The 16,381-nt window shown below is 37.6% G+C and overlaps 1 protein-coding gene and 1 long non-coding RNA gene across 3 annotated transcripts in view; one reads left to right on the top strand and one right to left on the bottom strand.

The window, feature by feature from the left end:
- LOC135842648 (uncharacterized) overlaps positions 1 to 16,381 on the top strand; it is a 102,082-nt gene that overhangs the window by 83,433 nt on the left and 2,268 nt on the right. Inside the window, exon 3 of the long non-coding RNA XR_010558164.1 lies at positions 340 to 1,117. This is a non-coding gene — a long non-coding RNA (uncharacterized LOC135842648). The remainder of the gene's footprint in view (positions 1 to 339; positions 1,118 to 16,381) is intronic.
- Positions 10,798 to 16,381, bottom strand: part of LOC135842642 (glutamine--fructose-6-phosphate aminotransferase [isomerizing] 2-like) — a 36,728-nt gene continuing 31,144 nt past the window's right edge. For both annotated transcript variants that reach the window (XM_065360193.1, XM_065360194.1), the window contains 7 exons: positions 13,996 to 14,141; positions 13,690 to 13,813; positions 13,459 to 13,574; positions 12,923 to 13,366; positions 12,690 to 12,845; positions 11,325 to 11,588; positions 10,798 to 11,231 (listed from right to left, as the gene is read on the bottom strand). In XM_065360193.1, coding sequence (XP_065216265.1) covers positions 11,121 to 11,231; positions 11,325 to 11,588; positions 12,690 to 12,845; positions 12,923 to 13,366; positions 13,459 to 13,574; positions 13,690 to 13,813; positions 13,996 to 14,141 — 1,361 coding nt within the window. In that variant the 3' untranslated portion in view covers positions 10,798 to 11,120. The remainder of the gene's footprint in view (positions 11,232 to 11,324; positions 11,589 to 12,689; positions 12,846 to 12,922; positions 13,367 to 13,458; positions 13,575 to 13,689; positions 13,814 to 13,995; positions 14,142 to 16,381) is intronic.

Genomic DNA, 16,381 nt, shown 5'->3' with positions numbered 1-16,381 from the left:
GGGTAAGTTTATTTTTTGGGCCTTTCCTTCCATTCTTTCGTTTCCAAAGAAGGCACAAATCCAGAGGAATCATGGTAAGAGCTGCTGACATCAGGGGAACTTCACCTACCATTTGCTCATTTATTACCTCATACATTTTTTTTACTCCTGAAAACCTGATTATATTGGTGGAATTACCCAAAATAATCTTCAGCAATTTTTACAACATGTCTTAAGATTTTTTCCATATTTAAAGAATTTTGATTGGTACTTCTGGCATTTATGAAATGAATATGAAATTCAATTTGTAGAATTTCCTTTCCTTGTACATAGATGTAAACAACTTCTTGAATTTTGCAGGTTCCAATATCAGATGAAGTTTGTCGAAGCGTGTGTCCATCCAAATTACAAGCATTCAAGGAGACTTCATCGCACTTTGCTGCAGCCTCTGGAAGACTAAGACGGCAGTGTAGTGTGTTGTGTTATTATGCTTCATGCAAGAGCTGTAGATCTTCTGGAAGTGTATGCCAATCGTTTCGAATGGTGTTGTGTGCCTTTGGGAGAACTGTGCTTCTCTCGAGGCTTGTAATTTGGCAGTGTTGTATACTTCATGTGTGAGCTTTAGCGCCGCATGGTATGCCTACCTGTGTTTGTGAATGATGATGGTGTTGTGTGCCTTTGGGAGGACCGTGCTCCTCCTGGAGGTTGTAGTTCGGTAGTGGCAGTGATACCGTCAGGAGAACCGTTGTTCTCTTGGAGGTTGTAGTTCGGTAGTGTTGTGTGTGTATACACTTCATGTGTGAGCTATAGCGCCGCATGGTATACTTGCGTTTGATCGTAGTGTTGTGTGCCTTTGGGAGGATCGTGCTCCTCCTGGGGGTTGTAGTTCGGTGCCGTCGGGAGAACCGTTGTTCTTTCGGGGGTTGTAGTTCGGTAGTGCTGTGTTGTGTTGTGTGCCTTTGGGAGGACCGTGCTCCTCTTGGGGGTTGAAGTTCGGTGCTGTCGGAAGAACCGTTGTTCTCTCGGGGGTTGTAGTTCGGTAGTGTTGTGCACTTCATGTGTGAGCCTTAGCGCCGCATGGTATACTTATGTTTGCATCTGATGGAGCTGTCATTCTTTATCTACTTATTGGTGACTGGTAAGTTTTCAATTTTGGTTACTTTCATCATTAAAATAGAATAAATTTGTGTAGTGAATAGTGATATCTCCAGTTCTATATTATCTAGGTAGCACAATCAGGAAAGAAAGACGTCTCACTTATCACGTACGGTTTCATCCTTTTAGTTTTTATTGAAACGATCGATTCGTTCAGTTTTTATGTTTTAATTTTTGCAATTATTTCTAGTTTGGAGTGTTCTGTTAAAATTAGAGTCTTGCTATTTTGAGTACAGCTGTAAAGGATCTGGGTTGGGGACAATTCGCCTATCTCCAATTTTCTGAAAATCCCCCTTTCCCATAATAAAATGATCATTTATCAGTTTCCTCAATTAATGGGTTCCTTATAGTCCGGCATATGACAATAGGAGTAATTGCACCCCCCCCCCCCCCCGCCGATCCACCGGGACAACTTTTCTCTTAAAGGGGACATCCTAAAGAACATTTTAAAGCAAACTTGCCCCAAAAAAAAGTTGGCCTTACTTACAAAATGGCGGCAACTTCGATTGACAGGTCAGCCAAAATCGCAGATTTTGCATTTCAATATATGTAGGACTTTGCACGAAATTTTTCAAACCTTACAAAGGTAGATCGAAAGATCATGCAAAAATTTATCACCTGTCAAAATTTCAACTGCTAAAGTGCGTTTTTCGATTTTTTGTGAATTTTTGAAAATCCAATTTAGGCCAAAAATGAGGGAAAAAATCAAAATTTTACCAAATTGACCAAGAAAGCTGAATTTGGGATATACCCTATTTTCGACATGCCAAATCGATTGGAAACGGTTTTAACCCGTTTTGAGCAGTTCTGGAGCCTCCAGTAGATTTTTGAAACTCGAAATTCTCACAAAATTCCATCAAATTGGAGTTGTAAAGCTGAAATTTATTCTAAAAACTAATTTCAATACGCTACGAAGTACTGCAGGTGAATTTCAAGTCGTTTTGGAGCCTCCAGCGACTTTTTGAAAATTTTCTGAAGCCTCCAGCAGATTTTTGAAACATTAAATTTTCACAAAATTTCATCAAATGGAAATGGAAAGCTGAAATTCACTCTACACTCCAATTTTAACACCCTTTGAAGACGACTTCAGGTGGGTTCAAGTCATTTTGGAGCCTCCAGCGCAGCGGTGGCAGCCTAGATTTCGCCTGGGTGTAGCGAAACTGGGGTTGATTGAAAGAAAAAAGTGTCGATTTTTTCTGGGTGTAGCAAAAATTTTTGAGGTTCTTAAACTACTTAAACTGATTGAAAAAGAACAAAAAAGAGAGATTTTTCACTGTTTATTAACTTTTACCACAAAAATTATTGTGTCTGTGTAGGTAGCCAACTAGCGAAAAACGAACAAAACGAATAGTTATTCCTAAAAACTTGAGTTATAACAATGTAAAATTGGAGAATAATTTATTTATGGGTGTAGCGAATTTTTTCTGGGTGTAGTGAACTGTTTTTCTGGGTGTAGCGAACTGCTTCTGGGTGTAGCAGCTCGCTACACCGGCTATACAAAGGTTGCCACCGCTGCTCCAGCGACTTTTTTGAAAATTACTGGAGCCTCTAGTAGATTTTTGAAACTTGAAATTCCCGCAACATCAATTTATCTAATGGAGTTGGCAAGCTGAAATTTACTTCGCAGACTACATGGTGGTTTCAAATGGTTTTGAAGCTTCCAGCTACTTTTAGGAAATTTTAATTATCCAAAAAAACGCCATACAACCTTTCAAAAATCTACTGGAGGCTCCAGTAGTATTCAAAAAAGTCGCTGGAGGCTCTAAAATGACTTGAACCCACCCGAAGTCGTCTTCAGAAGGTGTTAAAATTGGATTGTAGAGTAAATTTGAGGTTTTCATCTCCATTTGATGAAATTTTGTAAAAATTTAAAGTTTCAAAAATTTGCTGGAGGCTTCAGGAATTTTCAAAAAGTCGCTGGAGGCTCCAAAACGACTTGAAATTCACTTGCAGTACTTCGTAGCGTATTGGAATTAGTTTTTAGAATAAATTTCAGCTTTACAATTCCAATTTGATGTAATTTTGTGGGAATTTCGAGTTTCAAAAATCTGCTGGAGGCTCCAGAGCTGCTCAAAACTGGTTGAAACCGTTTCCAATCGATTTGGCATGTCGAAAAAACGGTTTATCTCAAATTTCAGCTTTCTTGGTCAATTTGGTAAAATTTTGATTTTTTCCCTCATTTTTGGCCTAAATTGGATTTTCAAAAATTCACCAAAAATCGAAAAACGCACTTTATCACTTGAAATTTTGACATGTGATGAATTTTTGCATGATCTTTCGATCTACCTTTGTAAAATTTGAAAAATTTCGTGCAAGTCCTATGTTGAAATGCAAAATCTGCGATTTTGGCTGACCTGTCAATCGAAGTGGCCGCCATTTTGTAAGTAAGGCCAACTTTTTTTGGGCAAGTTTGCTTTATAATGTTCCTTAGGATGTCCCCTTTAAGAGAAAAGTTGTCCCGGAAGATCGGCGGGGGGGGGGCAATTACTCCTATTGTCATATTCCGGACTATTATAGTTTAGGTTCACCTACATATAACCAATCGGTTACCAGTTACACAGATTTTAATTTTTTTTATACAGCTTGCAAATTGATCAAGTCTGACATTAATGTTTTTTTCATTGGGTTGTTTGGGGGGGGGGTATGGATCGTACAAGCAAGTAGTTTGCTTTGAGCGTGCGTGGCTGGTGAAATATTTTTCAGCAGAAAAGCAATATGATACCTATCAAATTTCATACTTATTGTATTCGAAGGCGCTTATTATGCGGAAAATTCTTTGAAATACGTCTCGAACTTCGGTAATCTTTTATCTAGGTATGCGTCGAAAGGGAATTGAAATCGTTTTCATACGAGTAGATTAAGTACGGTGGAAGCTATAAGAAGGAAAGGTCACGTCAGAATATGAACCACTAAAGGATAGTCCAAAAAGATGGAAATTACGCGTGACAAAAGTGAAATTAAAATTACCATATTGCCGTGCAACAAAGAAAAGCATTTACATATCGTGCGTTCAATTGATACATTTTATGAAAGAAACGCTCGGTCCCGAGAGTATCCTCGGAAGGCTTTTTTCCCCAAATTATCGTGATATTTGGTTGACAGTTTTTGCGAGCTGTAAGGATTGTTAAGATGATGATTGATTCAGTTTTATAGATTCCATGTTTTACGAGGTCAAATTAAATTTTTTCCCTTTAGTAAAATTGAGCCAACACTTCCTTATACCCGCATGATTATCTTATGATTGTCGAGAATTCTGAGCATTTAGTGGAGGGGTAAATGAAAAATACCTACCACTTGGGTAACCAACGAGTTTTCAGTCAGGGGAGAGGAGAGGGGGGGCTTTTAGCCAATCGTAGGTAAGCCTCGTACGAGTATGTTCATTAATTAAAATTGACAGAGGAGATTTTTTTTTTGTAAATGAATAACTAAGGTAGTAGAAATTCGATGCCAGGTCGAATCAGTTCAAGGGCAGGTTACTTCGTAGCTTAAAAAGAAAGAATTCCAAAATTTAGCCCATTAACGAAATTCCAGATTTTAGCCTGAACCCATTTCAACCAACGTCGGTGGCATGGCACGAGAGAAGCGATAGCGCGCGTAATCTTGAAACTGAAGCGAAGCATTAAAGTTGAATATTCTGTAAATCAAAGGTGTTGGGTTGGGTGTTTGCTGTTGGCGTTTACGGTACAGTGAGACCAGAGTGCGGTGATTTTTCGGCGTAAATGCGAGTATTTTTCACGGCATATTGTTTTTGTATGCCTACAAAGTTTTCGTTCCTTTGGGGAAATTACGCGAATACTTGAAAATCTTCTTTTCACAATAGGTACATATATACTCGTAGGTAACTCTTAACACTACAACATGCATATGTATATCTTCGCACGAAAAAGATGGCCACGCGAGAAATTTAATGAAATGCTTTTCGAAAGCAAAATATTTTTACTTGGAGCGAGAATGCGAGCAAGTTAGATTTTCTTTCTTGTCAACAATTTCATAAAATTTTTTCCGAATTTCAAAGTTTTGATATGAATTTTTTTTTGAAATCCCGTCGAAAACCTCACGATTTCTAAAATTTCATCTCATTTCGATTAATTTTTTCTTTCTGCGTCTTGAAAAAAATTCGAGAAGAGGAATTGGAAAAATTTTGTGATGATGGAATTTTAAAGCGAACTACCTTCAATTTTTTACTTTCGGTTTTTTCTGCAAAATTTGACTGCGAAAATCAACGTTAGTCGTTTTAAAGAAGTGTCGAGTGATGACTCGACTGCAATTATGTTTTTTTTAGTTTTGCTCGATTGTACTGAAATTTCACCAATTTTTGGTAATTTTCTGTACCTAGTTGTTAGATACCCAAGTTTTGTGTGTGTTTGCGATTGGGAATTTTTCTTGATTAAAGTATTAATATACCGAGGATATCGAAAAAGAACTTGATACAAATACAGAAATAGATTTTTCAAAAAATAATAAGAAAAAAAAGTAGGTAAGGTAAACGAAATTACACAATTTGAAGATGATCCGAAGTGTACATAAGCCTTGAAAGCCTTACGAGTGAGAAGAATGAGAAGAGGTATAAAAGGTGGAGCTGGGAAATGATATAATTGAATTGTTCATTTGTTCATCGGGTATTTGTTCGATTCTTTCGTTACGTTATACGTTATACGTTACGTCAGCGATATAATAAAGCGGCCAAATTGAATTTTCGAGCTGAAAAAGTTGCCTGGAAGAAGGGTTACTGGCGACTTGGTTGCTGATTTCAATTTACTCGTAGAAAGCGACTCGACTGTGTGCGAATGCGAAAAGGTCAGAATTCAGAAAGCGAAAATCAAACATCTCGGTCGCTTTGTGCGTGCGTAGGTGTGTCTGTTGTGTGCTGTAAGCTGTAAGCGAGCGAGCGATGTGTCGAGTCGAGTATTTTTGGTGTGCGAATGCGAAATTGCGAATACACGGTCAATAACAGCGGAGAGAGAGCGATATCAGTATCCTGGATACAAGGAACACGCCGGACGGGACGCTCAGTCGCTGAGAGTGAGACCGGAGACCGAAGACCGAAGACCTAAAAGCACGAGGCTGGCGCGCGCGCGAATAAATTACAACTCGAGCTAACCGGAGTTTTTGAGTTGGAGTTTGTTAGTTGATTGATGTTCGATAAGGCTGTATCTGCGAGTAAACTAAATTTCATAGCTTTTTCCTCATACTAAACACCTCGTGTTAAGGGCATTAATCGACGACACGACGCGGAGCGCAGCGGCAGCGGCAGCGCTCGTCCCACTCTCCCTCTCAGCCCCTGTGCCCCTGTCTGTTCTGTGCCAGGCCTTTCTTCCGCAATTGTTGCTTTTACGCGAGTAAATTGAATCGAAATTCATACCAAACCTCAACTACTAAACGTACAGCACGGGCACGGAAAGGAAATCCGCTATGCGGCAAACAATTAACCGAAAATTTTTTTCAAACTTGTAAAAGTTGAAATCCGTTAAGAAGGCGAATTTATATTTTATATGACATAAGTATTAAGTAAATCCCGAGGCGATGTGACTTTATAAGTGTACTGTACCTTCTTTTTCTTCTTTTATTTTCGCCGGCACCGTGGTACGTGAAAATTTAATTTCGAGGATTAGTCGAGAGATTTCCTGTTTTACTTTTCCATATACTAGGTATACCTGCGATGCGACTGTGTTTAAACTTGTACTTATTTAGGAAATTCATTAAAACCAAAACGATAAATCTTGATTTAAGCTCGAATTTTATGTATCCGGCGAATTTCAGCTACCTGTTTTGTGCAATTTTTCGACGAGCGAACTGGCTATCGTATTGGTCCATTATTCGTTACTACGACGAAATTAAAAGAAATTCTTCAGTCAGGTCTCAGTTGGTCATCCGCTCCTTAATTTTGTCGAAAGCAATTTTACGATTGATCATTGTTCTACACGTCGATAGAATGAAATTTAGCCCAGAGGTCCATCCCCCCCCCCCACTTTCAAAATTGATAGAAAATTTAAAAAAAAACTGATTTTGATGATTTAGAGAATGCTTTTTTGAGCTTTTGAGCTCGAAGGTTCTTTCAAACAAAAGTTGATGATAACCACGTTGTCGAAACAATTTTCGTTCGAACATTTTTGTGTACGACCAATAGGTGAAGAGATGGACGGATTTTCAAGTTAGAGGCCGAGGGGACGGGGGAAAATGGACATCTAATCTAAATTTCTTTGTATCGACGTGTACTGTAGAACAATGATGAATTCTAAAATTGCTTTCTACAGAATACGCGAGGAGACGTGTTTTTTTTTGTTGTAAAATTGGGATACCTGACTACTTATTTTCGCAACGTTCTTTTCCTTTTTTTCCCGAGGAACTTCACGCTATGATGAAATTGTAAAGATGATTTTAGTTGAAAGATTCGAATAACGATTCGGTTCCCTTATTTCTGTCTGTCCGCGTCTTCTTTCTTCGCTTATTTTTGCGAATTTAGTGCATCGAAGTGTACGTATTGGTATAGCTTGGGCCGCGCGACTGTAAATTAATTTTTTCTCGTTAAAAAACGAGAACCATTGTTACCTGGCTTGAAAATCGATTTTTATTAAAACTCGACGAATTTTTTTCAAAATATAAGAAGCTGAAAATGAGAAAGCTATCTTTTGAAATTCCATCTGATATTTTTTGAAGTAGATACTTATGTAGGGAAAAAAACGCCAAACTATATTAATAAGTTGAAAAATTACTCGAGTAAAAAATTATATTTCTCGGTGACACAAATTTTTAATATTCTCCTAGATTTTTCCCTCCGCATTAGTCACGCGATTTAGAAAAAGCTATTTTTAGCCATTGTAACGATTCGAATGGAGTTTAATTATAACGAGGGTGTCTTTGAAATTTTATTTATTTTTAAGAATTCTTTCTAAAATTGCGGTTTAGGATATAGTAGCTTGATCACTTTTTTAAGTTATTACTCGAACAGGTCTATAATTAATACAAACGCGAATATAACTGGAGCATTAAGAAAAATTTTGCTCTTCGTGCCTCGCTTCGATAATACAACCTGGATTTTTTTTCCTCTCAGCAAAGGTATAACGCAAGTAGCTCTCTACGTTAGTATGCGTAAGCGAATTTCCATCTCTTAGTTTTTTGTTGAAAAATGAAAAACAAAGTAAACAACGGAGTTGTGCTAAAATATAGTGAAAAAAAAAAACTTTTTCCAAAGCAGTTTGAAATTAATCGGATGAAGTAAATCCGCTCTTTACGAATCCTCGAAATATACCTGCCCACTTTTGTGTAAAAGTTTTGATTCGAAAGCACCTTTTTTTCATCTCGTCGATTAATCGTTTATATAGTTTGAAGAGTTATTAAAAAACTTCTATATTGTGTCGAAAATTTCGCATAATGTTTTTTAAAATGTTGCGAAGTTTTGTTTCTATACTTTGCAGTCGATTCTTTTCGAGTTTATTTTTCTCTGTGTATAGAATATGCCAAAAAAAATCGGGGTAGATAATGAAAAACGCGCAAGTCGAACGGCTCGTATCGAGTACCCATTTTATATTTTCGCTGTTTTTTACGCGTATTTTATTTTCAAATTAAACAAAGAAAACCCACATTTCTCAAAAGACTAAATTCTGCGTAGATGATCAGCTATGTGAGAGACCATATGGAACGAAATACGAATTTACAATTCGAGGGCTGCCAGTTTTCTGTGTGACATCCTCTCCTCTTCTTCTTCACCTTCGTCAAATTGTTCTTATTTCGATCTATACTGTTTTTTGGAAGGTTTTCCGTGAAATTTAATTAATTTTTTTTTGCAGTTGGAAAGTACATAATTGGAAACTGGCTAGCGAGACACATTGAAATCATTATGGTGTTTGGTGATGCGCATATGTTCTGGTGAATCATGGAGACTTCTGGTGAATCAGTCACCAAGATTCACCAGAAGTCACCAGGTTTACAAAATCGCTCAAATATGGTCACTTCTTGGTGATTCTGTCACCGAAAAGTCACCTGCATGGAATAAAATATGACTTTTCAATGTTCTGGTGAATCCTGGTGACTTCTGGTGAATCATTCTCCAAGATTCACTTGAAGTCACCAGGAGTACAAAATCGCTCAAATATGGCCACTTCTTGGTGGACCTGTCACCAAAAAGTCTCCAGGGTATACAATATGACTTTTCTGTGTTCTGGTGAATCCTGGTGACTTCTGGCGAATCAGTCACCAAGATTGACCTGAAGTGACCAGGTGTGCAAAATCGCTCAAATATGGTAACTGTTTGGTGGGTCTGTCACCAAAAAGTCACCTGGGTAGAAAATATGACTTTACAATGTTCTGGTAAATTCTGGTGACTTCTGGTAAATCAGTCACCAGAAGTCACCAGGTTTTGCAAAATCACTCAAATTTGGCCACTCCTTGGTTAATCTTTCAGCAAAAAGTCTCCAGGGTATAAAATATGGCTTTTCTATGTTCTGGTAAATCCTGGTGACTTTGGGTGAATCAGTTACCATGATTCACCAGAAGTCACCCGGTGTGAAAAATAGCTCAAATATGATCACTGCTTGGAGAGTCTGTCACCAAAAGGTCACCTGGATAAAAAATATGACTTTTCAATGTTCTGGTGAATCCTGGTGACTTTTGGTGAATCAGTCACCATGATTCACCAGAAATCACCCGGTGTAAAAAATCGCTCAAATATGGTCATTGCTTGGTGGGTCTGTCACCAAAAAGTCACCTGGGTAGAAAATATGACTTTACAATGTTCTGGTAAATCCTGGTGACTTCTGGTGAATCAGTCACCAGAAGTCACCAGGTTTTGCAAAATCACTCTGGCCACTCCTTTTTTAATCTGTCACCAAAAAGTCTCCAGGGTATCCAGGGTATAAAATATGGCTTTTCTATGTTCTGGTGAATCCTGGTGACTTTTGGTGAATCAGTCACCAAAAAGTCACCAGAGTATAAAATATGACTTTTCCATGTGCTGGTGAATCCTGGCGACTTCGGGTGAGTCAGTCACCAAGATTCACCAGAAGTCATCAGGTGTACAAAATCGCTCAAATATGGCCACTTCTTGGTGGATCTGTCACCAAAAAGTCACCAGGGTATGAAGTATGACTTTTCTATGTTGTATTAAGAGCGTAATTTATAATTGCATGTGTCAGCTTTGAATTTCGATACGCTTGCGTGATGTAATTATTGAAAAATATTGTTCGCTGGTGGTGATACGTATTGTTTGTAGGTATTTGGCCTAATTGTACTGTGCGATGTGAGAACGGGTGTTTTGGAGTAAAAGTGAGAATTTTTGTTCGTTAACCACAGTTTATGCAATTTATACGGAGTCCATGTAGACATGTTTACCTAACCTGTGAGCCATAGGAGAAACATGGGCTCGGAGTGTGCCTACAGTTCTTTTCCTCTTTCTCGTCCTACTTTTACCCTGTTTTTTACTGAAATTGCAAAAAAATACTCCTGATTTTTACCGATGTTACGAGAAGTCTAGCTTTTTGGCAGGAATTTCTTTTTTTTTTATATTAAATTAGTATCTGAAAAAATTCTGACTTGAATAAGTCCAGCTTTCTGTCTTATTTATGTAGATCAAAAGTTATAAAGAAACTTTCAAATATTTCAAATATGTAGGTAGGTATTCTCAATGTTTGGAAACATTATGCTGAACAATAAATGAAGTAAAAATAATAAAAAACCCGAAAGCAAATTATTTTATTACAATAATGGTAGTGTATAAAAAAAGAAAAACTCAATAATAAAAATGTATAAAAAAATATACTCGAATACAAATTAGATATATTAACAATGGATGATTTTCAAAGGTTCGCATTAGTAACTCGGAATGCAAAGTGTGGCGTAACAATTAACAACATCCTGCGGTCACAAAAGTTCCTAAAGAGATCATTTTGTATTTATAAATTGATGTGTTTGATTTTTCGCTCGATTAAAGCGCATTTTCACGGTTCTCGGTTTTCGTTCAACGGCAAAATAAACCAATTAAAATAAGGGCTCTACTCGACAGTAACGGATTTCGCCAAATTTCTCGGGCAGTCGACGTTACATCCTCGTAAAACGGCGATATGGTAGGATAACAGTTGCATCGGAATTACCGTCAAGATGCCCTGCAAACAATGGAGCCGTTAAAATGGTGTTTTTGTTAGAGATTTACACAAAAGAAACGTAGGCGTAGGAGAAAAATAAATACGCTGGCTTACTTGAAGACAATCGACGATGTGAGGAACTTCGATAGTTTTCCAAGCTAGACTTTTAGTCTCTTCGTCGCCGTCTTCGCAAATAACTATCGGTCTGCCTTCTCGAGCTGTCACTTGTTGCAAAGCGTTTACGCATTTTGTATATACCGGGTCCCGAGTTATGATCATAATTAGCGGCATTGCTTTATCGATTAGGGCCAACGGACCGTGTTTGAGTTCTCCGCTCATGATACCTTCGCTGTGCAGATACGTTAGTTCTTTAACTTTCTGTAAAATTGAACAAAAGAAAAAAAATTGTATTTTTTTGAAACGGAAATGAAGTCTGACTCTGAATCTTTGTGCAGGAGTCAGGGTTGACAATTTGAGAAAGAAATGATTTTAAAAAATCAATTTGTTCCATCCCACTTTCCAGGGAAAAAACAGTTTTCCAATTATGTTGGTCTCCTTGTATAAAGTCCTCAAAAATAGTTAAAAATCCAGAAAAATTGAATGATTGAAAAGAAGTAGGTAATTTTGTTTGAAAATTCTCCCTAGTCAAAGATCTTTTGAATAAACCACCTTTCCAAGAACAAAATCTCCCTCAGTCCTCTAGACAATGTTGAGCTTCCAGCGACTTGTTGAAAATTCTTGGAGCGTTCGGTAGATTTTTGAAACTTGAAATTTCCATCAAATGCAGATGGAGGCTCCAGAACTGCTCTAAACGATTTTTAAACCGTTTCCAATATATTTAATTATTTATTGGGCATATCTCAAATTTCAGCTGTCTGGGTCAGTTTGATAAAATTTCAATGGTTTTTTTTTTTTTCATTTCTGCCCTAAATTTTATTTTCAAAAATCAATAAATGCACTTCAACGCTTGAAATGGGGAAAGGGAGGGTGCAATTTTTCCTGTTTTCTTATGTCGGACTATTATGGAGTCCTCACCCCCCCCTTCCAAGTTGAGAAAAATCAAAAGAATTTAATATGAAGGTGATGAAAAAAGGTAACCTCTGAATTCTTCAAAACAACCTCATTTTCAAGAATGTACCTAAGAGTATGTGGTTTATCATGTGAAAAATCGTTGACATTTTCCCAGTGAGAATTGTCCAAATTCCAAGATTGAAGATGAAAAGTGAATCTGGTTTTTTGAGAACGCAGTGGCTTCCTGCCACGAATCAATTTCTCAAATTTCTGAGAGGGGGGCTAAAATTTTCAGAGAATTTTTTTCATGAAAATTCACCTTAGGGTGGTAGAAGAAAAAACTCAGAATAAAAATCCACTGGAACGATTGAGCAGAGCCTTATTATAGAGAATGGATATCGAATCTATGATAACTTTGTGCAAGCATTTATACCTAGTTGAGTGAATAATGCAGAATTGCAGACTTACCAGCGCTCCTTCCATGCAAGTAGCGTAATTATAACCTCTGCCCATAATGAGAAGCGATTTTTTCTGGTATAAATCCGACGCTATGGTCTGAACTTTGGAGTCGATGTCCAAAACGGATCGAATTTTTTCTGGTAATTCTTTCAAGCCGGCGATAATCTAGGGGGAAAAAGTTGAACAGTGTTGTTTAATCGAGTAGATACGAATTACGAATACGAGCGAGATTATGTAGGTACTTCGTCTCGTCTTTTCTCCATAGATTTCCTGTCCTCGCTCATGACCAAAGCGAACATAACCAAAGAAATGAACTGCGATGTGTAAGCTTTGGTTGACGCGACACCTATCTCAGGACCAGCGTTGATATGTATACCGCAATGGGATTCTCGACAAATGGAACTTCCTACGGTATTGGTGACGCCGACGATCAGAGCTCCGTGTTGTTTACTGTACCTCAAAGCTAACAACGTGTCGGCAGTTTCGCCAGATTGCGAGATGAAGAAACAAACGTCGTCTCTGAACACCGGCGTGTTCCTGTCCAAGAAATCGGAAGCCGATTCGACCATGACTGGTAATTCGGTCAATTCCTCGAGTAACTGACGAGTAGCGATGGCGCTATGGTAACTGGTACCGCAGCCTATCAGCATCAGTCTGCGACATCTTCGAATTTCCGGAATATAATCCTGCGAGCAGACGTATCGAACGTATAAGCAATAAGCATAGGAGGACGAGCAGCAGTAGGGGGGAGGGTTTGGTAAAAATTACGAGTACGTACTTTGATGCCTCCCAGAACGACTTGAGAAGTTTCGAAATTTACTCTGCCTCTCATCGTGTTAACTACCGATTCGGGTTGTTCGAAGATTTCCTTTTGCATGAACGAATTGTAATTACCTTTGGGAGAGAAACGACACGTTTGAAATATGATTTCATTCCGTCAATTCAATAATAGCCTAAGTACTATGATAACGAAGAGAAAAAAGAAGAGCTACGGAGTTGTTGGTTTCACCTTTCATTATTTGTTGAATTTCCATTTTCAAGGTGGTGATTTCTCGGGCGTGTAAATCGTCTACATTACGTTTCAGTCTGTGAATGCTCAATAGACCGTCTTTAATGGCGGCTACATCGTCGTCCTAAACGAATAGATGGAATTTTTTTAGTCGAGCGAAGATGAGGCGAAATGTGAAAACAAATTCGGCGGTCATTTGGCCAAGTTTGTAAACTTTTTGTATACCAAGTTGATTTTAAAAGCAAATGAGATGAGGACGACGATCGATAAATGTAAATTTACCATTACCGGCGACTCGCGACTTACTTCTAAAAAGATGACTTGATTGGTGTGCTCTATAACGGCACTCGCATCCGAAGCGAAAAAGTATTCGATTTCTTTATTTTCCAGCGGCTCGATTTCCGATGTATCGTAACGTGAGAATATCGAAAGCTCGTTTCCTCTTCTTGTGTCTGTTGGAAAAAGTACATTTTCAGTAATTTACGACCAGTATACGAAAACGACGAAAAGCTAGAGGCAGAGACTTGTTACGTTTCGAGACGACTATTTACATACATTTCTGCGCCGCGCTGTGAATTCTATCGACGACTATAAGGTATAATAATATCAGTCTCTAAACTGTTTTTTTCGACGAGTTTCGGATGTATACAAAAGGAACGTAGGTCTAAAGGTACTTACTTTTCAGGCCTTTGAAAGGCGATACAGATCTGGATTTACACGCGATAAAAGTCAGGGTCTCTGGTTTTAATGGACAAAACCCCATTTCCATCTCGAATTTGGCGCGCTTGTTTCGTTTAATTCTCGCGTAGTTTTATGATACAAAAAAGCGAAATTGGCGATAAATAATGAAAATTATCGACAGACTGTCGTAATTTTATTTAAAAAGCATTCCGTTGCGAGATATACGCGATTGCTTCAATTTTATTTCGCTGAAGACACTGTTTGGACCATTATTTCTTTCAAGGAGACCTTTACAACCCGTCAACTCCGATCGAGCTAAAATTTAGCAACTGATAGAGCATGTCATCAGTACTTCAGAACCCAATTTTATGCAGAATGTCCAACTCCTTACAACATCTTCCGAAATTTTTTGGTGAATTTTTGAAAATCAAATTTGGCCAAAAATGAAAAAAAAAATCAAAATTTTAAAATTTTACCAAATTGACCTAGACAGCAGAAAAATGAGATATACTTATATCCTATAAATCGATTAGAAACGGTTTAAAAATCGTTTAGAGCAGTCCTGGAACCTCCAGCAGGTTTTTGAAACTTGAAATTTTGACAAAACTTCGTCAAATGGAGTTAGAAAGTCAAAATTCTAGTTTCAAAAATTTACTAGAGGCTCCAATAATTCCCAAAAGGTTTCTGAAGGCTCCAAAATGACTTGATATTTACCTGAAGTCGGCTTCATAGCGTGTGGAAATCAGTGTACTGAATGAATTTTCGCTTTCCAACTGCATTTGATGCAATTTATTTGTGGATTTCAAGTTTCAAAAATCTGCTGGAGGCTCCAGGACCGCTCTAAACGATTTTTAAACCGTTTCTAATCGATTTATAGGATATATATCTCATTTTTCAACTGTCTAATTCAATTTGGTAAAATTTTGAAATTTCAATTTTTTTCTACATTTTTGGCCTAAATTTGATTTTCAAAAATTCACCAAAAATCGAAAAAGAGTCAAATTTATTTCAGCTGCCCAACTCAATTTTTTCATTTTTGACAAATTTTCAAAAATTCAAAATCGACCATTTCAAAAAAAAAAATCGCTTGTAACAAAAATTTTGCTAAAAATATTCTAGTCCGGCATATGACAAGGAGTAATTGCACCCCCCCTCCGATCCTCCGGGATAACTTTTTTCTTAAAGGGGACTTCCTAAGGAACATTTTATAGCAAGCTTGCCCAAAAAAAAGTTGGCCTTACTTACAAATAGCGGCCATTTTGATTGACAGGTCATCCGAAATCGCAGATTTTGATTTTGCGTTTCAACATAGGACTTGCACGAAATTTTTCAAACTTTACAAAAGTAGATCGAAAGAGTATGCAAAACTTTATCACCTGTCAAAATTTCAAGTGCTAAAGTGTGTTTTTCGATTTTTGGTGAATTTTTGAAAATCGAATTTAGGCAAAAATGAAATAAAAATCAAAATTTTACCAAATTGACCAAGAAAGCTGAAATTTGGGATATATACTCTATTTTCGACATGCCAAATCGATTTGAAACACTTTCAACCCGTTTTGAACAGTTCTGGAGCCTCCAGCAAATTTTTGAAACTCGAAATTCCTACAAAATTCCATCAAATTGGAGATGTAAAGCTAAAATTTATTCTAAAAACCAATTTCAATACGCTACGAAGTACTGCAGGTAAATTTCAAGTCGTTTTGGAGCCTCCAGCGACTTTTTGATAGGTTGTATGACGGTTTTTTGGAAAATTGAAATTTCCTAAAAGTAGCTGGAAGCTTCAAAACCATTTGAAACCACCATGTAGTCTGCGAAGTAAATTTCAGCTTGCCAACTCCATTTGATAAATTAATGTTGCGGGAATTTCGAGTTTCAAAAACCTGCTGGAGGCTCCAGTAATTTTCAAAAAAGTCGCTGGAGGTTCTAAAATGACTTGAACCCACCTGAAGTCGTCTTCATCGAGGGTGTTGAAATTGGAGTGTAGAGTGAATTTTAGCTTTACAACTCCAAT

This window comes from Planococcus citri, chromosome 4 (assembly GCF_950023065.1).
Source record: "Planococcus citri chromosome 4, ihPlaCitr1.1, whole genome shotgun sequence".
In the NCBI taxonomy this organism is placed as follows: domain Eukaryota; kingdom Metazoa; phylum Arthropoda; class Insecta; order Hemiptera; family Pseudococcidae; genus Planococcus; species Planococcus citri.
The sequence above is the reverse complement of the archived record's forward strand: the minus strand, read 5'-3'. Positions and strand labels throughout refer to the sequence as shown.